Raw genomic sequence first — 14,995 nt, forward strand, 5'->3', positions numbered from 1 at the left:
GTGTGTCTGCAGTCACAGACTGTGCCCTGTGTGTTTGATGTTAATTTGCTCTCCTTTCTTCCAGATAATAAGAAATCAGATCGAGACATGATTCCAATGAACAGCCTGGGACCAGGTGGGTGCCACCCCTTAGTCTCCTCCTTATCCTAATGTCTCCTTCTTTCTCCCAGTGATCTCCTTTTTACGCCTCCCTAACCTTCTTTCTGTCCTCTATGAAATTACTAACTTTGTGCTCTCTTCCCTCATGGAATCAAGACCCGTACTCCACACTAAACGACCGGGACACCAATAACAGGACCATGAACAGATCTCGTGATTTTTCAGAACTGGAACCATTAGAGGTGAGTCTCCCCCCGCCTCTTTATAGTTTTTCTTTTACAAGTTCAAGGAATCCGTACTGGCCGTTAGGTCATTCCCTGCTAGCTTCAACTGTTCAATATAAAACTCAAGTCACTGTCTTTCTATGAATGGGTTTTTAGCCAAACATCTGATGCCAGGATTTCCATATTTCCCTTGAATCTCCAGTCCACAGCGCAACTGGATCATCCCTTACTAATGCAAAAACCATTCACTGACTGGACACCATTTCAACTTTTCCACTCAACATACATCAACCAATAATGCACATCCTTCATTTAATTGATCAGACAACCACCATTGTGCATCCATTTACCAAGCACGTGTTCAACAGACTTCCCCTGTAGACTCACCCTATGATCAACCCACACTACGAGATTACTGTATCATCCAATCGAAGACCCACTGCCTCGTGCATCTGACCATGGAACACCAGAATACGATTCTAGCATGGTTTAGTCCAGGCCAACTCTGCATCCAAAAAAACCCCCACCCATTGAGACCCCTAGTGTGTCAGTCTACCCGACCAGCATTCGAACAGGTTCCTATCGTGCAGAACACCAAAGTAGTCCAACACCTTTCTAAGTTTCTTTCAGACCTGATGTAGTCTGTGTAGTGTCTGTGCTACTGACATGGAATCTGGTGTCATTCTAGGTTCGAGGCATGTGGGCTGCTGAATTCATATCTGTGCATAGATCGCCGCCTAGTGTTGGGTCCGGATGATTGCACATTGTTGTCCTGGAAGAGTCTTCGAAGTATCACCAGTTAGGTGGCTCCTCCCCTGGACTACAGTGCGCATGGGCATCGACTCCATCCCCAGATTGTTTTTTTCCGCCATTGGGTTCGGATGTGTTTCGGTTCCCTCTGTCGGAATCGATAGTTGTTTAACTTCTCTTGAGACCAAAAGGTCTTTAGGACTTGCGTCGGTATTGTCTATTGTTCGGGTTCGTTTGTTTCATCGACTCAGAGCCGACTCTGCCCTTCCGCGTGCTTTCGGCGCGGACGGGCCTACACGACGCTCCAAACTACTTCATCATGGAACGAAGTCCATTTAAGAGGTGCCCGGTGTGTGCCTCGAAGTACCCACATATCGACGTGCACCCAGTGTGCAATAAGTGCTTGTCGCCGGACCACGACGAGGCCAAGTGTATGGCCTGCTCCAAGTTCCGGTCGAAGAAGACACTTAAGCTCCGCCGAGCTGCAAGACTGCAGACCCAGCGATCGGCACCCACTCCGACGGACATCTTCGACACGGAGGATGTCGGCAACGACACTATCCAAGATATCACGGAATCCAACCCGGCGTCGGAGGTCGAGGAAGACTACGACGCGGAAGACGAGGATTTCGATGAAGTCGTCGAGGAGGTAGGGGACGACGACGGGGCCATTGCCACCGTGGAGGATAGCTCGGAAGAGGAGCTCCCTCACACTGACTCCGGGGCCAGCCACCATTCTAAGGCCCAGGCCGAGGGATCGCCTTCGGGCCTTACCCAAAGTCTTGATTCCCGTCCCACGGCTCCGCCTTCCGGCCCGGCCACGGACATTGATACGGCACCACTTACGGTACAGAAACCGAAAGTGAAACCATCGGTCTCGACGCCAGACTTATCGAAACCGAAAGCGCAAGTCGCACTGGTCGGGTAGAAGGCTTCGGAGGCCTCGGCGCCGAAGAAATCCAAGATGGCCGTCGAGCTCAAGGGACACGCCAAAATGGCCGACCCGAAGACTACGGTGTCGAAGCCGAAGGTGAAGACGGCCGACGCAGCTGCGTCGGCGCCGAAGTTGGTCGACGCACTTAAGTCGCATCGATACCAAGAAGGTCGACGACCATAAGAAGACCACGAAAAAGCGGCAGGACGACCCCAAGTCTATCACTGACCCGCTTCCAATCGACAAGGCCAAGGGGGCAGCTGCGTCTGCTCCGAAGACTGCGGCCTCGGTCGCCGGCCCAAAATCTGCTTCGGAAGACTCTCTCGAGTCGGTGCGTCCCTCCGCCTCGTTCACTAAAAAGGTCACAGAGTCCCTTCAACGTATTAGGGAGGGGGCCGCAACAGTCGAGCCGAAGGACACTGTGCCGCCCAAGCCTCTCCAGAAACCGGCGAAAGCGCCGACGCCGATTCTGTTCACGTTACCGCCGAAAACGGCGCAGAAGGCTTTCACAGCAAAGCCTGGGGCCGGGGGGCCCTTGAAGTTATCTTTGACGCCGAAGGCATCGTTGGTGGTTCCAAACCCGCGCCACCAACCACTGGCAGAAGAAGAGCGTCGAGAAGTAATCATCGACGCCAACACGGGCAAACTCTCTCTCCTTAAACGGAAAATCACCCCTGAACCAGCTTTGGAGCATTTCCAAATCCCACTTAAGAAAAAGATAAACTCTGCTGGTGCCTCTGCCCCTTTGGAGCCTGCATCACCTCAAGGCCATGAACTTTCACCCACTCATTCTAATGTTGAGGAGGGTGATGGTAACGACGAGGATGAGTATGCCTACCCAGTCTACTCCGACCCAGAGGATGTGACTGAGCCTTGGTCTGCTGGTGGCGACCCTGGGGACCCGCATTCAGGACAGGAGCCTCAGCTCTTTTCAGCAAAAACTTCCCCAACTGAGGACTCTGCAGCTTTCAATGCTCTAATTGAAAAGGGCGGCAGCCAACCATGACGTCGATCTCCATGCTGACCCAGTAGACATAGATTTTCTTTTTGACACCTTTTCAGTCGCTGAAAAAACTGTAAAGACTTTGCCAATGCTAAAAGGGGTGTTGAAACATGCGCCAGAGGTCTTCAAGGAGCCCACCCGAGCAAGAGTCGTCAACCCACGTATTGACAAAAAGTACAAGGCAGCGCCCACTGATCCAACATACATCAAAGGACAGTTGCCTCTGGATTCCTTGGTTGTCTCCAATGCTCGCAAAAGAGCCAACTCACAGACTACGGGTGATGCTCCTCCCCCAGACAAGGAATCAAAAGTATTTGAGGCTTCGGGGAAGCGTGTTGCTGCGCAGGCAGCCAACATATGGCGCATATCCAACACAGGCACTGCTTGCGCGTTACGACAGGGCACACTACGACACTTTAGAGACCCTTCTACAGCACTTACCAGATCAATATAAGGAAGGAGCAGAAATGTTGATACAGGAGGGGAAGCTTATCACCAATGCTTCAATTAAGTGCGCTCTGGATGTGGCTGACACCGCCTCAAGAGCGATAAACACTAGCGTTCTACTGCGTAGACATGCATGGCTCAGAATATCCGGTTTCAAACCAGACATTCAAACTACCATCCTCAACCAAACTGTCAACCCAGACCACCTGTTTGGCCCAGAAGTCGATACCACCCTCGAGAAAATGAAAAAGGACACCGACACTGCCAAGTCTATGGGTGCCTTGCAGTCACAGCAGTTTCGGGGTGGTTCCTTTCGTCGCTCCAATAACAGAGGCACCTCGAGGGGTCAAGCGTCACAGTCAACGCAGTTCTATAAGAGTAACACCCAACCCTCCTATACCAACAAGGGTCGGGGTGGATACCGTGGCAACAACGTCAAGGGCAGAGGACGTGGTAATAACAGCTCCAGGTCCTCCACCGCCAACAAACAGTGACGCCTTGTCACTGCCCCCCGACCACGCTACACCGGTCGGGGGGAGACTCCAGCAGTTCCTGCCCGTATGGAAATCCATCACCACGGACAGTTGGGTCAGATCTCTTATCCAATATGGTTATTGTCTGGAGCTCACATCCACTCCACCCAACATACCCCCAAAGAGCCGTCCTATGTCCGGCGAGCACTTGCACTTGTTGCAGCAGGAGGTCAACGTCATGCTGCAAAAAGGAGCAATAGAGCTCGCGCCCCTGCAAGAACAAGGTACAGGAGTTTACTCCCTGTACTTTCTGATTCCAAAGAAGGACGGATCCCTCAGGCCCATCCTAGACCTCAGACCTCTAAACTTTTACATTCTGTCGGAACATTTCCATATGCTCACGCTGCAGCAGGTTCTCCCACTGCTTCGGCAAGGGGACTTCCTGGCAACTCTGGACCTCAAGGATGCGTACTTTCACATTCCACTGCATCCTTCACACAGAAAGTACCTCAGGTTCACCATTCAAAACCAGCACTACCAGTTCAAGGTTTTGCCTTTTGGGGTCACCACAGCGCCGAGGGTCTTCACAAAGTGCCTAGCGACGGTGGCGGCGCATCTGAGACGTCAAAACATCCACGTCTACCCCTATCTGGACGACTGGCTCATTCAAGCGAAATCGGCCCAGCAGTGTGCCGACCACGTGTCCCTCACCATTCACCTTCTGCACGATCTGGGTTTCTCACTGAATTATCCAAAATCACATCTCCAGCCCGCCCACATACGGCAGTATCTGGGTGCGACTATAAACACTCTGGCGGCCACTGCGCAGCCGAATTCAGTGAGAGTCAACAGCATTCAGTCGCTGATCCAAAGATTCAGACCTCAACACTCGCTTCCAGCGAGAGTGTTCATGCAGTTGATAGGCATGATGGCCTCCTGCAACTCCATAGTCCCACACGCGAGACTACATATGCGTCCGCTTCAGGAGTGCTTAGCACGTCAGTGGACTCAGGCTCACGGGCAGTTAAAAGACCTAGTGTTGGTGAGCGGTCGGGCATACAACTCTCTGCATTGGTGGAATCCACGAAACCTTTGCAAGGGCCGACCGTTTCAAGAGCCTGTGCCGCAGATCATCCTGACGACGGACGTTTCTCTCCAGGGTTGGGGAGCGCATGTACTCCAATACACGGTGCAGGGACTATGGACACTACAGCAAAGGAAGATGCACATCAATGTACTGGAACTGATGGCAATCTTCATGGCCTTAAAAGCATTCAAAGTACATCTGTGCAACAAGGTCGTGTTGATCCGAACGGACAACATGACAGCCATGTACTACATTCAGAAACAGGGAGGCACACACTCTCCGCAGCTGTCTCATCTGGCTCAGAGCATGTGGAAGTGGGCCATTCAGAGGAACATTTTCCTCATGGCGGAACATCTCCCAGGCAAGGACAGTCAGATGGCGGACCTGCTCAGCAGGCACAGCCACCAAATGCACGAGTGGGAGATACATCCATCAGTACTCCAGCCGTACTTCCAGCAGTGGGGTCATCCAGAGATCGACCTGTTCGCCACAAGGGAGAACGCAAAATGCCAAAGCTTCGCCGCCAGGTTCCCACACCCGCAATCGCAGGGCAATGCGATGTGGATGAACTGGTCAGGCAGATTTGCATACGCTTTTCCCCCAGCACCTCTGATACCGCTGGTGGCGCGCAAGCTCAGGCAGCACTCGATGACTCTCATCCTAGTTGCTCCAACGTGGGCTCGCCAACCATGGTACACCACGTTTCTGGAACTCAGTGGTACCGCATCAAAGGCTTCATCTCACACCCAGCCTTCTGATGCAGAGCCATGGCGACATTCAGCACCCAGATCCGCAACAGCTCAACCTGGCGATCTGGCTCCTGAAGTCCTAGAGTTTGGCTACCTCAACCTTCCTCCCAATTGCATGGACATCATTCGGGAGGCAAGGAAGCCCACTACTAGAGCATGTTATGCGGCAAAATGGAAACAGTTTGTCATCTATTGCGCAAACCACCACATTGATCCACTAGATGCTTCTATTCAGAACATCATCTGTTACCTGTTCCATCTATACAAGTGTAATCTGGCATATACTTCCATTCGCATTCACCTGTCTGCGATGGCCGCATACCTCCAAAATAGACAGCACCTTTCACTTTTCAAAGTGCCTGCCATCAAAGCATTTCTGGAAGGCCTCAAGAGTCATTCCGCCACGGACTCCACCAGCTCCTGAATGGAACCTCAATGTGGTTCTTACAAGACTGATGGGTCCTCCCTTTGAGCCACTACATTCCTGCGAGATTCAGTTCTTGACATGGAAAGTGGCTTTCCTTGTAGCAATTACATCGCTACGGAGGGTTAGTGAACTGCAAGCCCTCACAATCCAAGAGCCTTTCTTCCAAGTTCATTCAAACAGGGTAGTGCTCCGCACTAACCCTAAATTTCTACCCAAGGTTGTGTCTCAGTTCCACATCAACCAAACCATTGAGTTGCCGGTGTTCTTTCAAAATCCAGAGTCACTGGCGGAGCGGATGCTCCACACCCTTGACGTTAAACGGGCCCTAATGTATTACATTGATAGGACCAAGGATTTTAGAAAGACTAAGCAGCTTTTTGTTGCCTTTGCGCCACATCACAAAGGTAACCCTATTTCCAAGGCTGGTATTGCTAGGTGGATCGTGAAATGTATTCAAGTCTGCTATGCAAAGGCAAAACGCACTCTTACCATTCCACCTAGAGCCCACTCCACCAGAAAGTTGGGGGCCTCTATGGCTTTCCTTGGAAACATTCCCTTAGAGGACATATGTAGAGCAGCCACATGGTCTACCACACATACATTTACTAAGCATTACTGTGTAGACGTGCACTCCAAACAGCAGGCAGCTGTAGGGCAGGCTGTTCTCAAGACACTTTTCCAAACTACTGCAGCTGGCACGGGCGGCCGCCGCTAATGGAGGGACTGCTATGTATTCTATGCACAGATATGAATTCAGCAGCCCACATGCCTCGAACTGCAAATGCTACTTACCAGTATGCATCTGTTCTTGGCATGTAGGGCTGCTGACATTCATATCGCCCGCCCTCCTCCCCGGCGCCTGTAGCAGCTGCAGTGTTCACATATCATTTCATGGCATGGTCATCATTCACTGAGTTTCACTCCATCTTGGCCACAATGGCTAAAAACAATCTGGGGATGGAGTCGATGCCCATGCGCACTGTAGTCCAGGGGAGGAGCCACCTAACTCGTGATACTTCGAAGACTCTTCCAGGACAACAATGTGCAATCATCCGGACCCAACACTAGGCGGCGATCTATGCACAGATATGAATGTCAGCAGCCCTACATGCCAAGAACAGATGCATACTGGTAAGTAGCATTTGCAATTTCTTCCACTGAATTACATGCCTTGGTGATCCATTTCTCCGTACATCAGTCTCCTTGCCTCAACAAATTAACACTTTGGGGTGCATTGCCTCCATGGTACTATTTGGTACAATTTACCCACCTGTCCAAGCTTCCATGCAGACCATCCACCCATTCCATTCCTCCCTTCCACCTGTGCACATTCCTCCATTGACGACCGTCCACCTGCTTTCATTAACCTACTCCATTGTCTCTCCTCGAGGCTAGTCACCTTTATCATCCATGCATTACATCTTAATAGAGTCGACCTCTTCATACGCATCTGTCGAACTTTTGCTATTCAACCTGTAGGTCCAACATCAATTACCAGCATCTCTCACCAAGACCGGTGTATTCTCTTCCCAGTGTTTCATCTACTTGTTGGCCATCAGATGATATTCAATCCTAGATTAAGTCCAACATCTGCAGTCCATTCCGATGCTTCCTCCACTGGTCCTCAGTCATTGCACCTGTTCGAGAGGTTGTCCACCCTCCGCTATGCTTCCCCACCACACCTATGCCTTGTGCTCTCTGTATTGGTTCATTGTCGCGCAACAACCATCAGGGATGTATCCGCGTTGGTATCTGAGCTTGTGTGCACCTGTCTCGCTGTACTAACCATCTCCCTGGCAGAGGGGCCTCTCCTTTCTTCCATACTAACACCTTGTCCCCCTCCCAATCACAGGAAAACTTTGCTGGCAGCAGGGTGTCTCTGATTCTCAGGGATGGTTATGAGGAGCCGCTGTAAACTCCTCCTGTGTAGGTAAAGTCCTTTGTTTTATGGGTGCCGCAGGCCCTGGCTGGTGTAATCAAGAGTGGCAATCAAACGAAGAATTGGGCATCTTATGATCACCAGATCCCGACTTCCATTTTAATTGTATGTGCATGTCTGATTCGAATTGATTAACCATTTGAATAGTTTCTTTGAGATGATGGGTGCCTTCCCACTCCTGTATGGTATGTTCAACGCTCTGTCCAAGCCCAGGCAGACCTGGTCGCTGCAGATGTACTTATGGAATAGAGTTCAACATTTATTTCCAGAAATAGATTCTAGTTTTACCTGAGAAGTGGCGTCAGCAGCAGTAAGACATGAGGGGTGCGAAGCTGTCCTTGGTGAAGCTGCAATATTGTGTAACTTGAAATCGGCGGTCAGGGGAGACGTGGGGGGGGGAGCCCTGTGGGCTGCTCAGCAAGTCTTATTGGTATCTAAGCTTGTGTGCGCCTATCTCGCTGTACCACCGATCTCCCTGGCAGATCTCCTGATCTTTTAATGCCTCCATTTCTCTCTCTTTCAGCAAAGAAATTAAGTTGCTGCCTCTAGCGGGAGTGAGTTTTCTGCTGCACCTGAGCTTTCTTTACAATTTTGGACTGATGTCAGACTGGAAAAACCAAACTGAAAAATGTGCCAACTGCCAGATTTGCCATCCCATGCCGCCTTGGATTCCCAAGTTGAAAGCCCTAATGTAGACACCAGCTTCTCTGCAAACAGCACCCTGCATTCTTTCTTCCCTGTCTCGCTCCACCGGCACGAAGCGCGACGTCCATTGCTCGTGGCAGCAATGGCTGCCTCAGATGGCCACGTCCTCGCCCACTGGATACCCTTCTAATGCCTTTTTCGTCTATGCCGAGAACACTTGTGTGTGCGGCCCCTCATCCTGCAGTTAAAACGCTGGTGGAGGGGGGAGATTTACCTTTGGAGCACTGGACCCTTAGAAGCCAACAGTTGAACTATGACAAGATGATTTTTGGAGTGACAATTTGTATGCGTCTTTAAAAATGTAAAAACAAAAAAAAACTTGCCGCGGGACAATCCATTTTTCTAACCTTGAGGGACATGGTTGTGGGGGAAGTTGGTGTCTGATTTTTCTCTCTGAGAACACTAAAACCATATTATATTTTTTTATTACTGGAAAGAGGGTTTGGGGACCGTAGTTACATTCCAGGGAATGTTGCCCAGGTGTAGCCGGTGGCACGGAGAGACCAAGAGCGACAGGGAGGACCGTAGATTGGAGGACAGGAGGGTGTAACCCCACACAGATGTGTCTAGATTCTCTGCTTGGGCACTTTTGGGTAACCTGGGGTTCGGGTGCTGTGTTCCCTCATAGCAGAGAGGGAGGGTCACAGAGGTGAGGCAGCCTGCCATGTGGCTGCTCCCAGCCTTCATGTGACAGCTGGGCCAATGACGGCTGCACTGTTGAGCTCTTCCAAATAAAATGCATTGTTTTTCTGTGTTCATAGAGATTTTCTGGTAGTTTTCCAGAACTAAATGATTGCTGACCCTCCGCTTCTGTTGCCTTCACCCCACAATCTCATTGATGCACCTGAACAACCCCACGGCTGCTGTTGGCTTTGGGGTTTAATCAGAGATGTCTTGGCAGGTGCATTTTGTTTTTGAAAAACAGAACCAATCCTGGGGCGGCTACGGGTGGAGGTGGAGAGAGGTAAGCGTTTAGAAGTATGGCATTACTGTTTGTCGAAAGAAGGAAGCTAAAAACTTTCTTCAAAAGGAGGAGCTTTATTCTTTCTGACCTAATCACTTGTTTTTATACTGGAAATGGAGGGCGTAGGGTTTGTCATGGAAAGCAATCGCTGTATAATTTCATTTAATGTAATTTTAACAAAGTAACTTTCCTCTGTGTGCGTTTGTGTGTATATATGCCATTTCTCATTTTGCAGATCTTTCTCTGCTGCCTTTTTCCATGCAACCTGTATATGGCAGACTGTTTCCTTTGGGGGCTGCGTGCAACCTCATTCGCTACCAATCATTGCCTCGGATTTCATAAGTCTTGCAAGATCAGAAAGAAAGTTATCGGCTTAAATCCACTGTAACCTCGCCAAAAGTTTTAAAAACGCCTCTCGAGAGAGGTTCTGTGGGAGTGGAGGAAGCTGTGATCAGAATGTTTGTTGTGGATTTTTTTTTAATAAAATTTTTCTATCACAATGTAGACAATTCCAGGGTGCCTTGAACAAAATAAGCCCCCGCCCCCTACCACTCCATCTTCTTTCTCCTGTTTTGTCAGAAATTCAATACTGCACAGTGTACATTTTCCGCGATGATCATACTGTTTTCTTTTATTTTTAAAATTTTGTTTTAAGATGCTTATCTTTTTATCGGGGATTCTGTTGGGTCTTTTTTAGATTGTCCTTTGTTGTAACTAAAAAAAAAAATAACACTAATAAAGAAACTTAAAACAAAACAAAAGCATCAAAACTTCCAAAAATAAAAACCTGTGTTCTCGCATAGTAACAATCAAAATATGGAGATTGGTCTGGTCTGGTCTCGCCTCATAGAAGCCCTTCTTGGGGAGGATGGAACCTATCCATGGATTATTGTAATATCAGGATCTGATTCTAGTGTTTGAGCAGGGCTATAGTTAGAAGCTGTGTTTTGACTATGTAAGGCATGAGTTACCCCCCTTGTCCATCACCCCCCTCCAGTTCTCGTAGTACGATATTATTTCATTTCATCTAGTCTTTTGCGCAGTGTAAATCTGGGGTTGGTTCTGGCCAAACCTGCTATTTTTTGAGTGGGAACTGAATTGTTTTTCTCAAATGTCATTTTTTTTTTTTGTGGCTATGGGTTAGTTTTAATAGTTTTCCTGTGATGACAGGTGCGCAACAGTGCCCCATGCATTGGCTCAGTTTCTAGATAATCATTCACCAGCATCTGTCTCTGTAACAATACATTTTACTGGTCTGTACTCACTCTCCACCCCCGCCCTCCGGTGAGTGTAGCGGTCTACATTGAAGGTGATGTACTTTTTAACTGTGCGGTTTGTCTGAAGCACTGAACAAAACTGGAGCACCCTACCGGAGTGTCGTCGGCTAATGCAACCTTCTCCCAGACATTAAGAGGATGGGCCGTGTTAGTGATCTTCTAAAAATAAGTCCAGTCACCCATAATTGTGCCCACCTGACTATCATTGTGGGGGGAAATCTGGAGTTTGCATGTAATATACAACATTTGGATTAGGGTTCCGCAAACCACCGTAATGCACCATCAAGGTTCACAGCTTGAGTAAATCAGGCCGCCCAGCAAAGAGGAAGTGTCTTGAGGCCAGAGCCCTCCGCCACTATGCCGCAGTATGATGTTAAAGCCTTGTTGATTCATGAATGTCCTCTGAGACCTTGATTTGAGGCAGTAGCATGTCTTGAACATCTGGCTGTTTAGACAACATGTGCGGTTGGCAGTGGGCTGCTGCACAGTGTTAAAAGGACTCCAGGCTATCCATACACCAAGCTGAAGATTCTTTTTGAATTTAAGGAAGTTATTTTCAAGTCGGAGCTGTAATGTTTGAGAGCTCAGTGTGAAGTGATCTTGCACATGTTTTTGTAACATGTCTGGTTAATGGACAGTAGACTTTGATTGGTCGACTGTAGAGTTCTGATTTGGGGAGGAAACATGGCCAGATAATATTTCAGGAAAGCATAAGTTTATGAACAAAGCTGTTTGAAACTCAGTGCGACCCTCTTCTAAATTTGTATTGTGAGTATTCTACCACCAAAGTGGTGGTAGAGTACAGACAATACAAATTTAGAATATGTTCACACTGAGTATTTAGGGCCAGAAACTTTTGCTATTTTAGTATGTTTGAGGCATATGAGCTGTAGATCGTATACTTGTGCATAGATCACCATCTGGTGTTTGGCTCGGATGTTTGCACTTTGTTTTTGTCTTGGAAGAAGTCTTTTGTAGTCACGAGGTAGGTGACTCCTCCTTAGGACGATAGTGCGCATGGGCATTAACTCCATCTCCAGATTGTTTTGTTCCGCCATCTGGTTCGGATGCGATTTGCTGCACTCTGGGTCGGTGTCTTATTCGATCTCCCCAAGACGTGCAAGCTGATTGAAAACAAATCTAAATCCGCTCCAAGCGATCCTGCTTACGTTAAGGGTGAACTCCCTCTGGATTCACTAGTAGTGGGAAATGCCTGTAAATTGGCAAATTCCCAAACCACAGCCAATGCCCCTCCGCCACTCGAACATTCTAAACTATTGGAGGCATCCAGTAAAAGGGTTGCATCACAGGCGGCAAATTGTTTGGCGTATTGCTAATTCACAGGCTTTACTAGCAAGGTACGACAGGGCTTATTATGATGAGCTTGAAAAGCTCATGCAACATTTTTAGACCAATATAAAACCAAGGCAAATGTCATACAGGATTGAAAGTTGATCTCAAATACCTCTATTAAGTGTGCCCTGAATGCAGCGGATACAGCATCTCGCGCAATTAATACAAGTTTGTTACTGCGCAGATATGCGTGGTTACGCAGATCTGGTTTTAAACAGGAGATGCAGTCTACCTGTCAGGGGTGTCAGCAGCGCCAAGTACAATACGCCACTAACCTTGGGTACGGCCAGCAGGAACGATGCCGTGAAGAGTAGTTCTCGACTTCCCTTAAACACTACCCTCACCACAATGATAATACCACACTATGGGAAGAGAAGCATCCAAGGGAAAAGGGAATGGGATAAAATAACAAAAGATATCCTGTTCCGTCACAGGATTTGGTAACCTTCTTTAAGCCCCCCCTGGGATCCCTGTATGTACGAGAAAGTAAGAGCAGAATGAGAAGTACCACAATCATACACTATACAGATATGAAGAGTGTAAACGATGCTTTTTAACTTACAGAAAACAAGGTCAGGATGTCTCTCCTATTAAGTCTCAGCTGGGATGCAATTAGAATCACGCACACCATACAGCTAGTATACTCCTAAAGTATGTTATGAAGAGATAACGATATAGGAGTAGAGTTTCCTCAAACCAAATGTAAAAATAAGCAGTAGAGCGCCTAGAGAGGAGAGCGCCTTTATGCGCAGTCTCCGACTCTCTGGCGGGCGATGAAATAACTGTGAGGATTCCTGGTTCCAATGGAGGTGAAGCCGGAAGGCAGACGGTGGAAAACGAGTGCCTTGAGAGAAGAGCGCCTTTATGCACAGTCTCCGACTCTCATAAATGACACTCCACACCTGTATGGTCTCACATCACTCAATGCGCTCAGGCTCCAAAGGGGGACCGTAACTAACCCGGGAATGCAAGGAGCGCTCCGTGCGCTGAGCCCAAGATACTCGGTACAAATGTTTTCCAAGCGCCGATGCGCCGCACAAGTAATTCCAGAAGCACTACACGCGCTTCGTGTCTCGCACCCAAAAAGAAAAGAAAAACGGAAACAGCGTTCTCTACGTTCAGCTCCGGAATGGAGACGCGAGCACCCTCCTAACCCGGAGGTGCTTCGGAAACCAGGGAGAAAGGAATAGTGGCCGAGCTTCAGAATAGCGCGGTCGAAGTATTCAGAAAAAGGTTTTTAGACTGCAGCATCTTCTTATCGGAAGCTAACGGCGATAATCCAGAACACAAGACAGGTCCGTGGAAGGCTCCGCAGGCAGTTTGTCAAGCCCCGTTAGCGGAGGCGGGGCTTAAGTAGGAACCTGGATCTTACTCCATTTCCTGTGACTAAGCCCCTAAGCTTCTTGGGACTTGTAGTTCCCTAAAAATACCTGCCTTTCGCATTCGTGACATTTGCAACCGGGAAAGGTTATGAATGCCTGCTATGTATGTACCTTTCCTAATCGGTGTACCCATAATCCCGACACTACCATCCTGAATCAACCTTTGGATCAGGAACACTTGTTTGGACCTACTGTGGCACATCTTTAGAGAAGATGAAAAAAGACACAAACCGCCAAGTCTATGTGGGCTCTATAGGCAACAACTACTAGAGGTTCCTTTCGTCGCTCCTCTTATAGGGGCGCCTCCAAAACCATTGGCACAGAAAACACCTCTTCCACCTATAAAAGCCCCACTCAAACTTTCCCCTAACAAAGGATATTTTAGAGGGACTTACAGAGGTAGAGGATGTGGTTCTAACAACCACAACTCCCCTACCACAAAACAGTGACTTCCCTCCACTCCCCCCAGACCATTACTCTCTGGTTGGGGGAAGACTATCCCAGTTCCTGCATGTCTGGAATTCCATCACTACAGACAGGTAGGTAAGACAAATTTTGCAGTGTGAATCTTTCTGGATTCACTGTGCTGTGCATCATTCCGCGGTCTAGTGGTTGGGTCCGGAATCGTAGTCCATTTTTTTTTTTTTTTTTTTGTAGCCCAGGTGGGCGTCAACGTCCCACCTTTTGGTGTCCTTCCTGTAACGTCTGCACGCTTCCTGCAGAAGCTCCCACGTTTGGGCACCATCTTCAGATTCTTTTTTCTGCCGTTGGGTCTGGATCGTCATGAGAGGTTCCAGAGTTTTTGGAGAAAAGAAGGAAAAGACTGAAATCTACAGAAAAAGTTTGGAGAATACATCCAGAAACAAGACCACTGAGTCGGGACAACGAAGGAGGAGGAGAACATCGAAGACTTCGACGTCCAACGGAAAATGCGCACACAGAGGGTCGCCTGAGCGCAGGAATGGACAAGACCCCGTTCAAATTCTGCCGCAATTGCCACCACAAATATGCTCAGAAGGTCCAACACCCGGTTTGCAACCTCTTCCTGCCGGTCCACCACGAGAGCAAGGATTGCAACGCCTGCTCCATCTTCACTACGAAGTCCCTCCGGGTGAGGGAGTCAGAGGAGAGCCAACTACAGCATGCAAGGTAAAGGTCAACCTCCGTCGCTTTGGGACTTGG

The 14,995-nt window shown here is 48.7% G+C and overlaps 1 protein-coding gene across 12 annotated transcripts in view; it reads left to right on the top strand.

Moving 5' to 3' along the window:
* CTNND1 (catenin delta 1) overlaps positions 1-10,562 on the top strand; it is a 246,753-nt gene extending 236,191 nt beyond the window's left edge. For 7 of the 12 annotated variants that reach the window (XM_086953393.1, XM_086953387.1, XM_086953392.1 and 4 more), the window contains 4 exons: positions 65-115; positions 256-341; positions 8,046-8,123; positions 8,656-10,562. In XM_086953393.1, the coding sequence (XP_086809519.1) occupies positions 65-115; positions 256-341; positions 8,046-8,108 (200 nt within the window). In that variant the 3' untranslated portion in view covers positions 8,109-8,123; positions 8,656-10,562. The remainder of the gene's footprint in view (positions 1-64; positions 116-255; positions 342-8,045; positions 8,124-8,655) is intronic. The other 5 variants (XM_086953394.1, XM_086953390.1, XM_086953391.1 and 2 more) reach the window with 2 other exon arrangements.
* The last annotated feature ends 4,433 nt before the right edge of the window (positions 10,563-14,995 follow it).

Source organism: Lissotriton vulgaris, chromosome 1_2 (genome assembly GCF_964263255.1).
Source record: "Lissotriton vulgaris chromosome 1_2, aLisVul1.2, whole genome shotgun sequence".
Taxonomy (NCBI): domain Eukaryota; kingdom Metazoa; phylum Chordata; class Amphibia; order Caudata; family Salamandridae; genus Lissotriton; species Lissotriton vulgaris.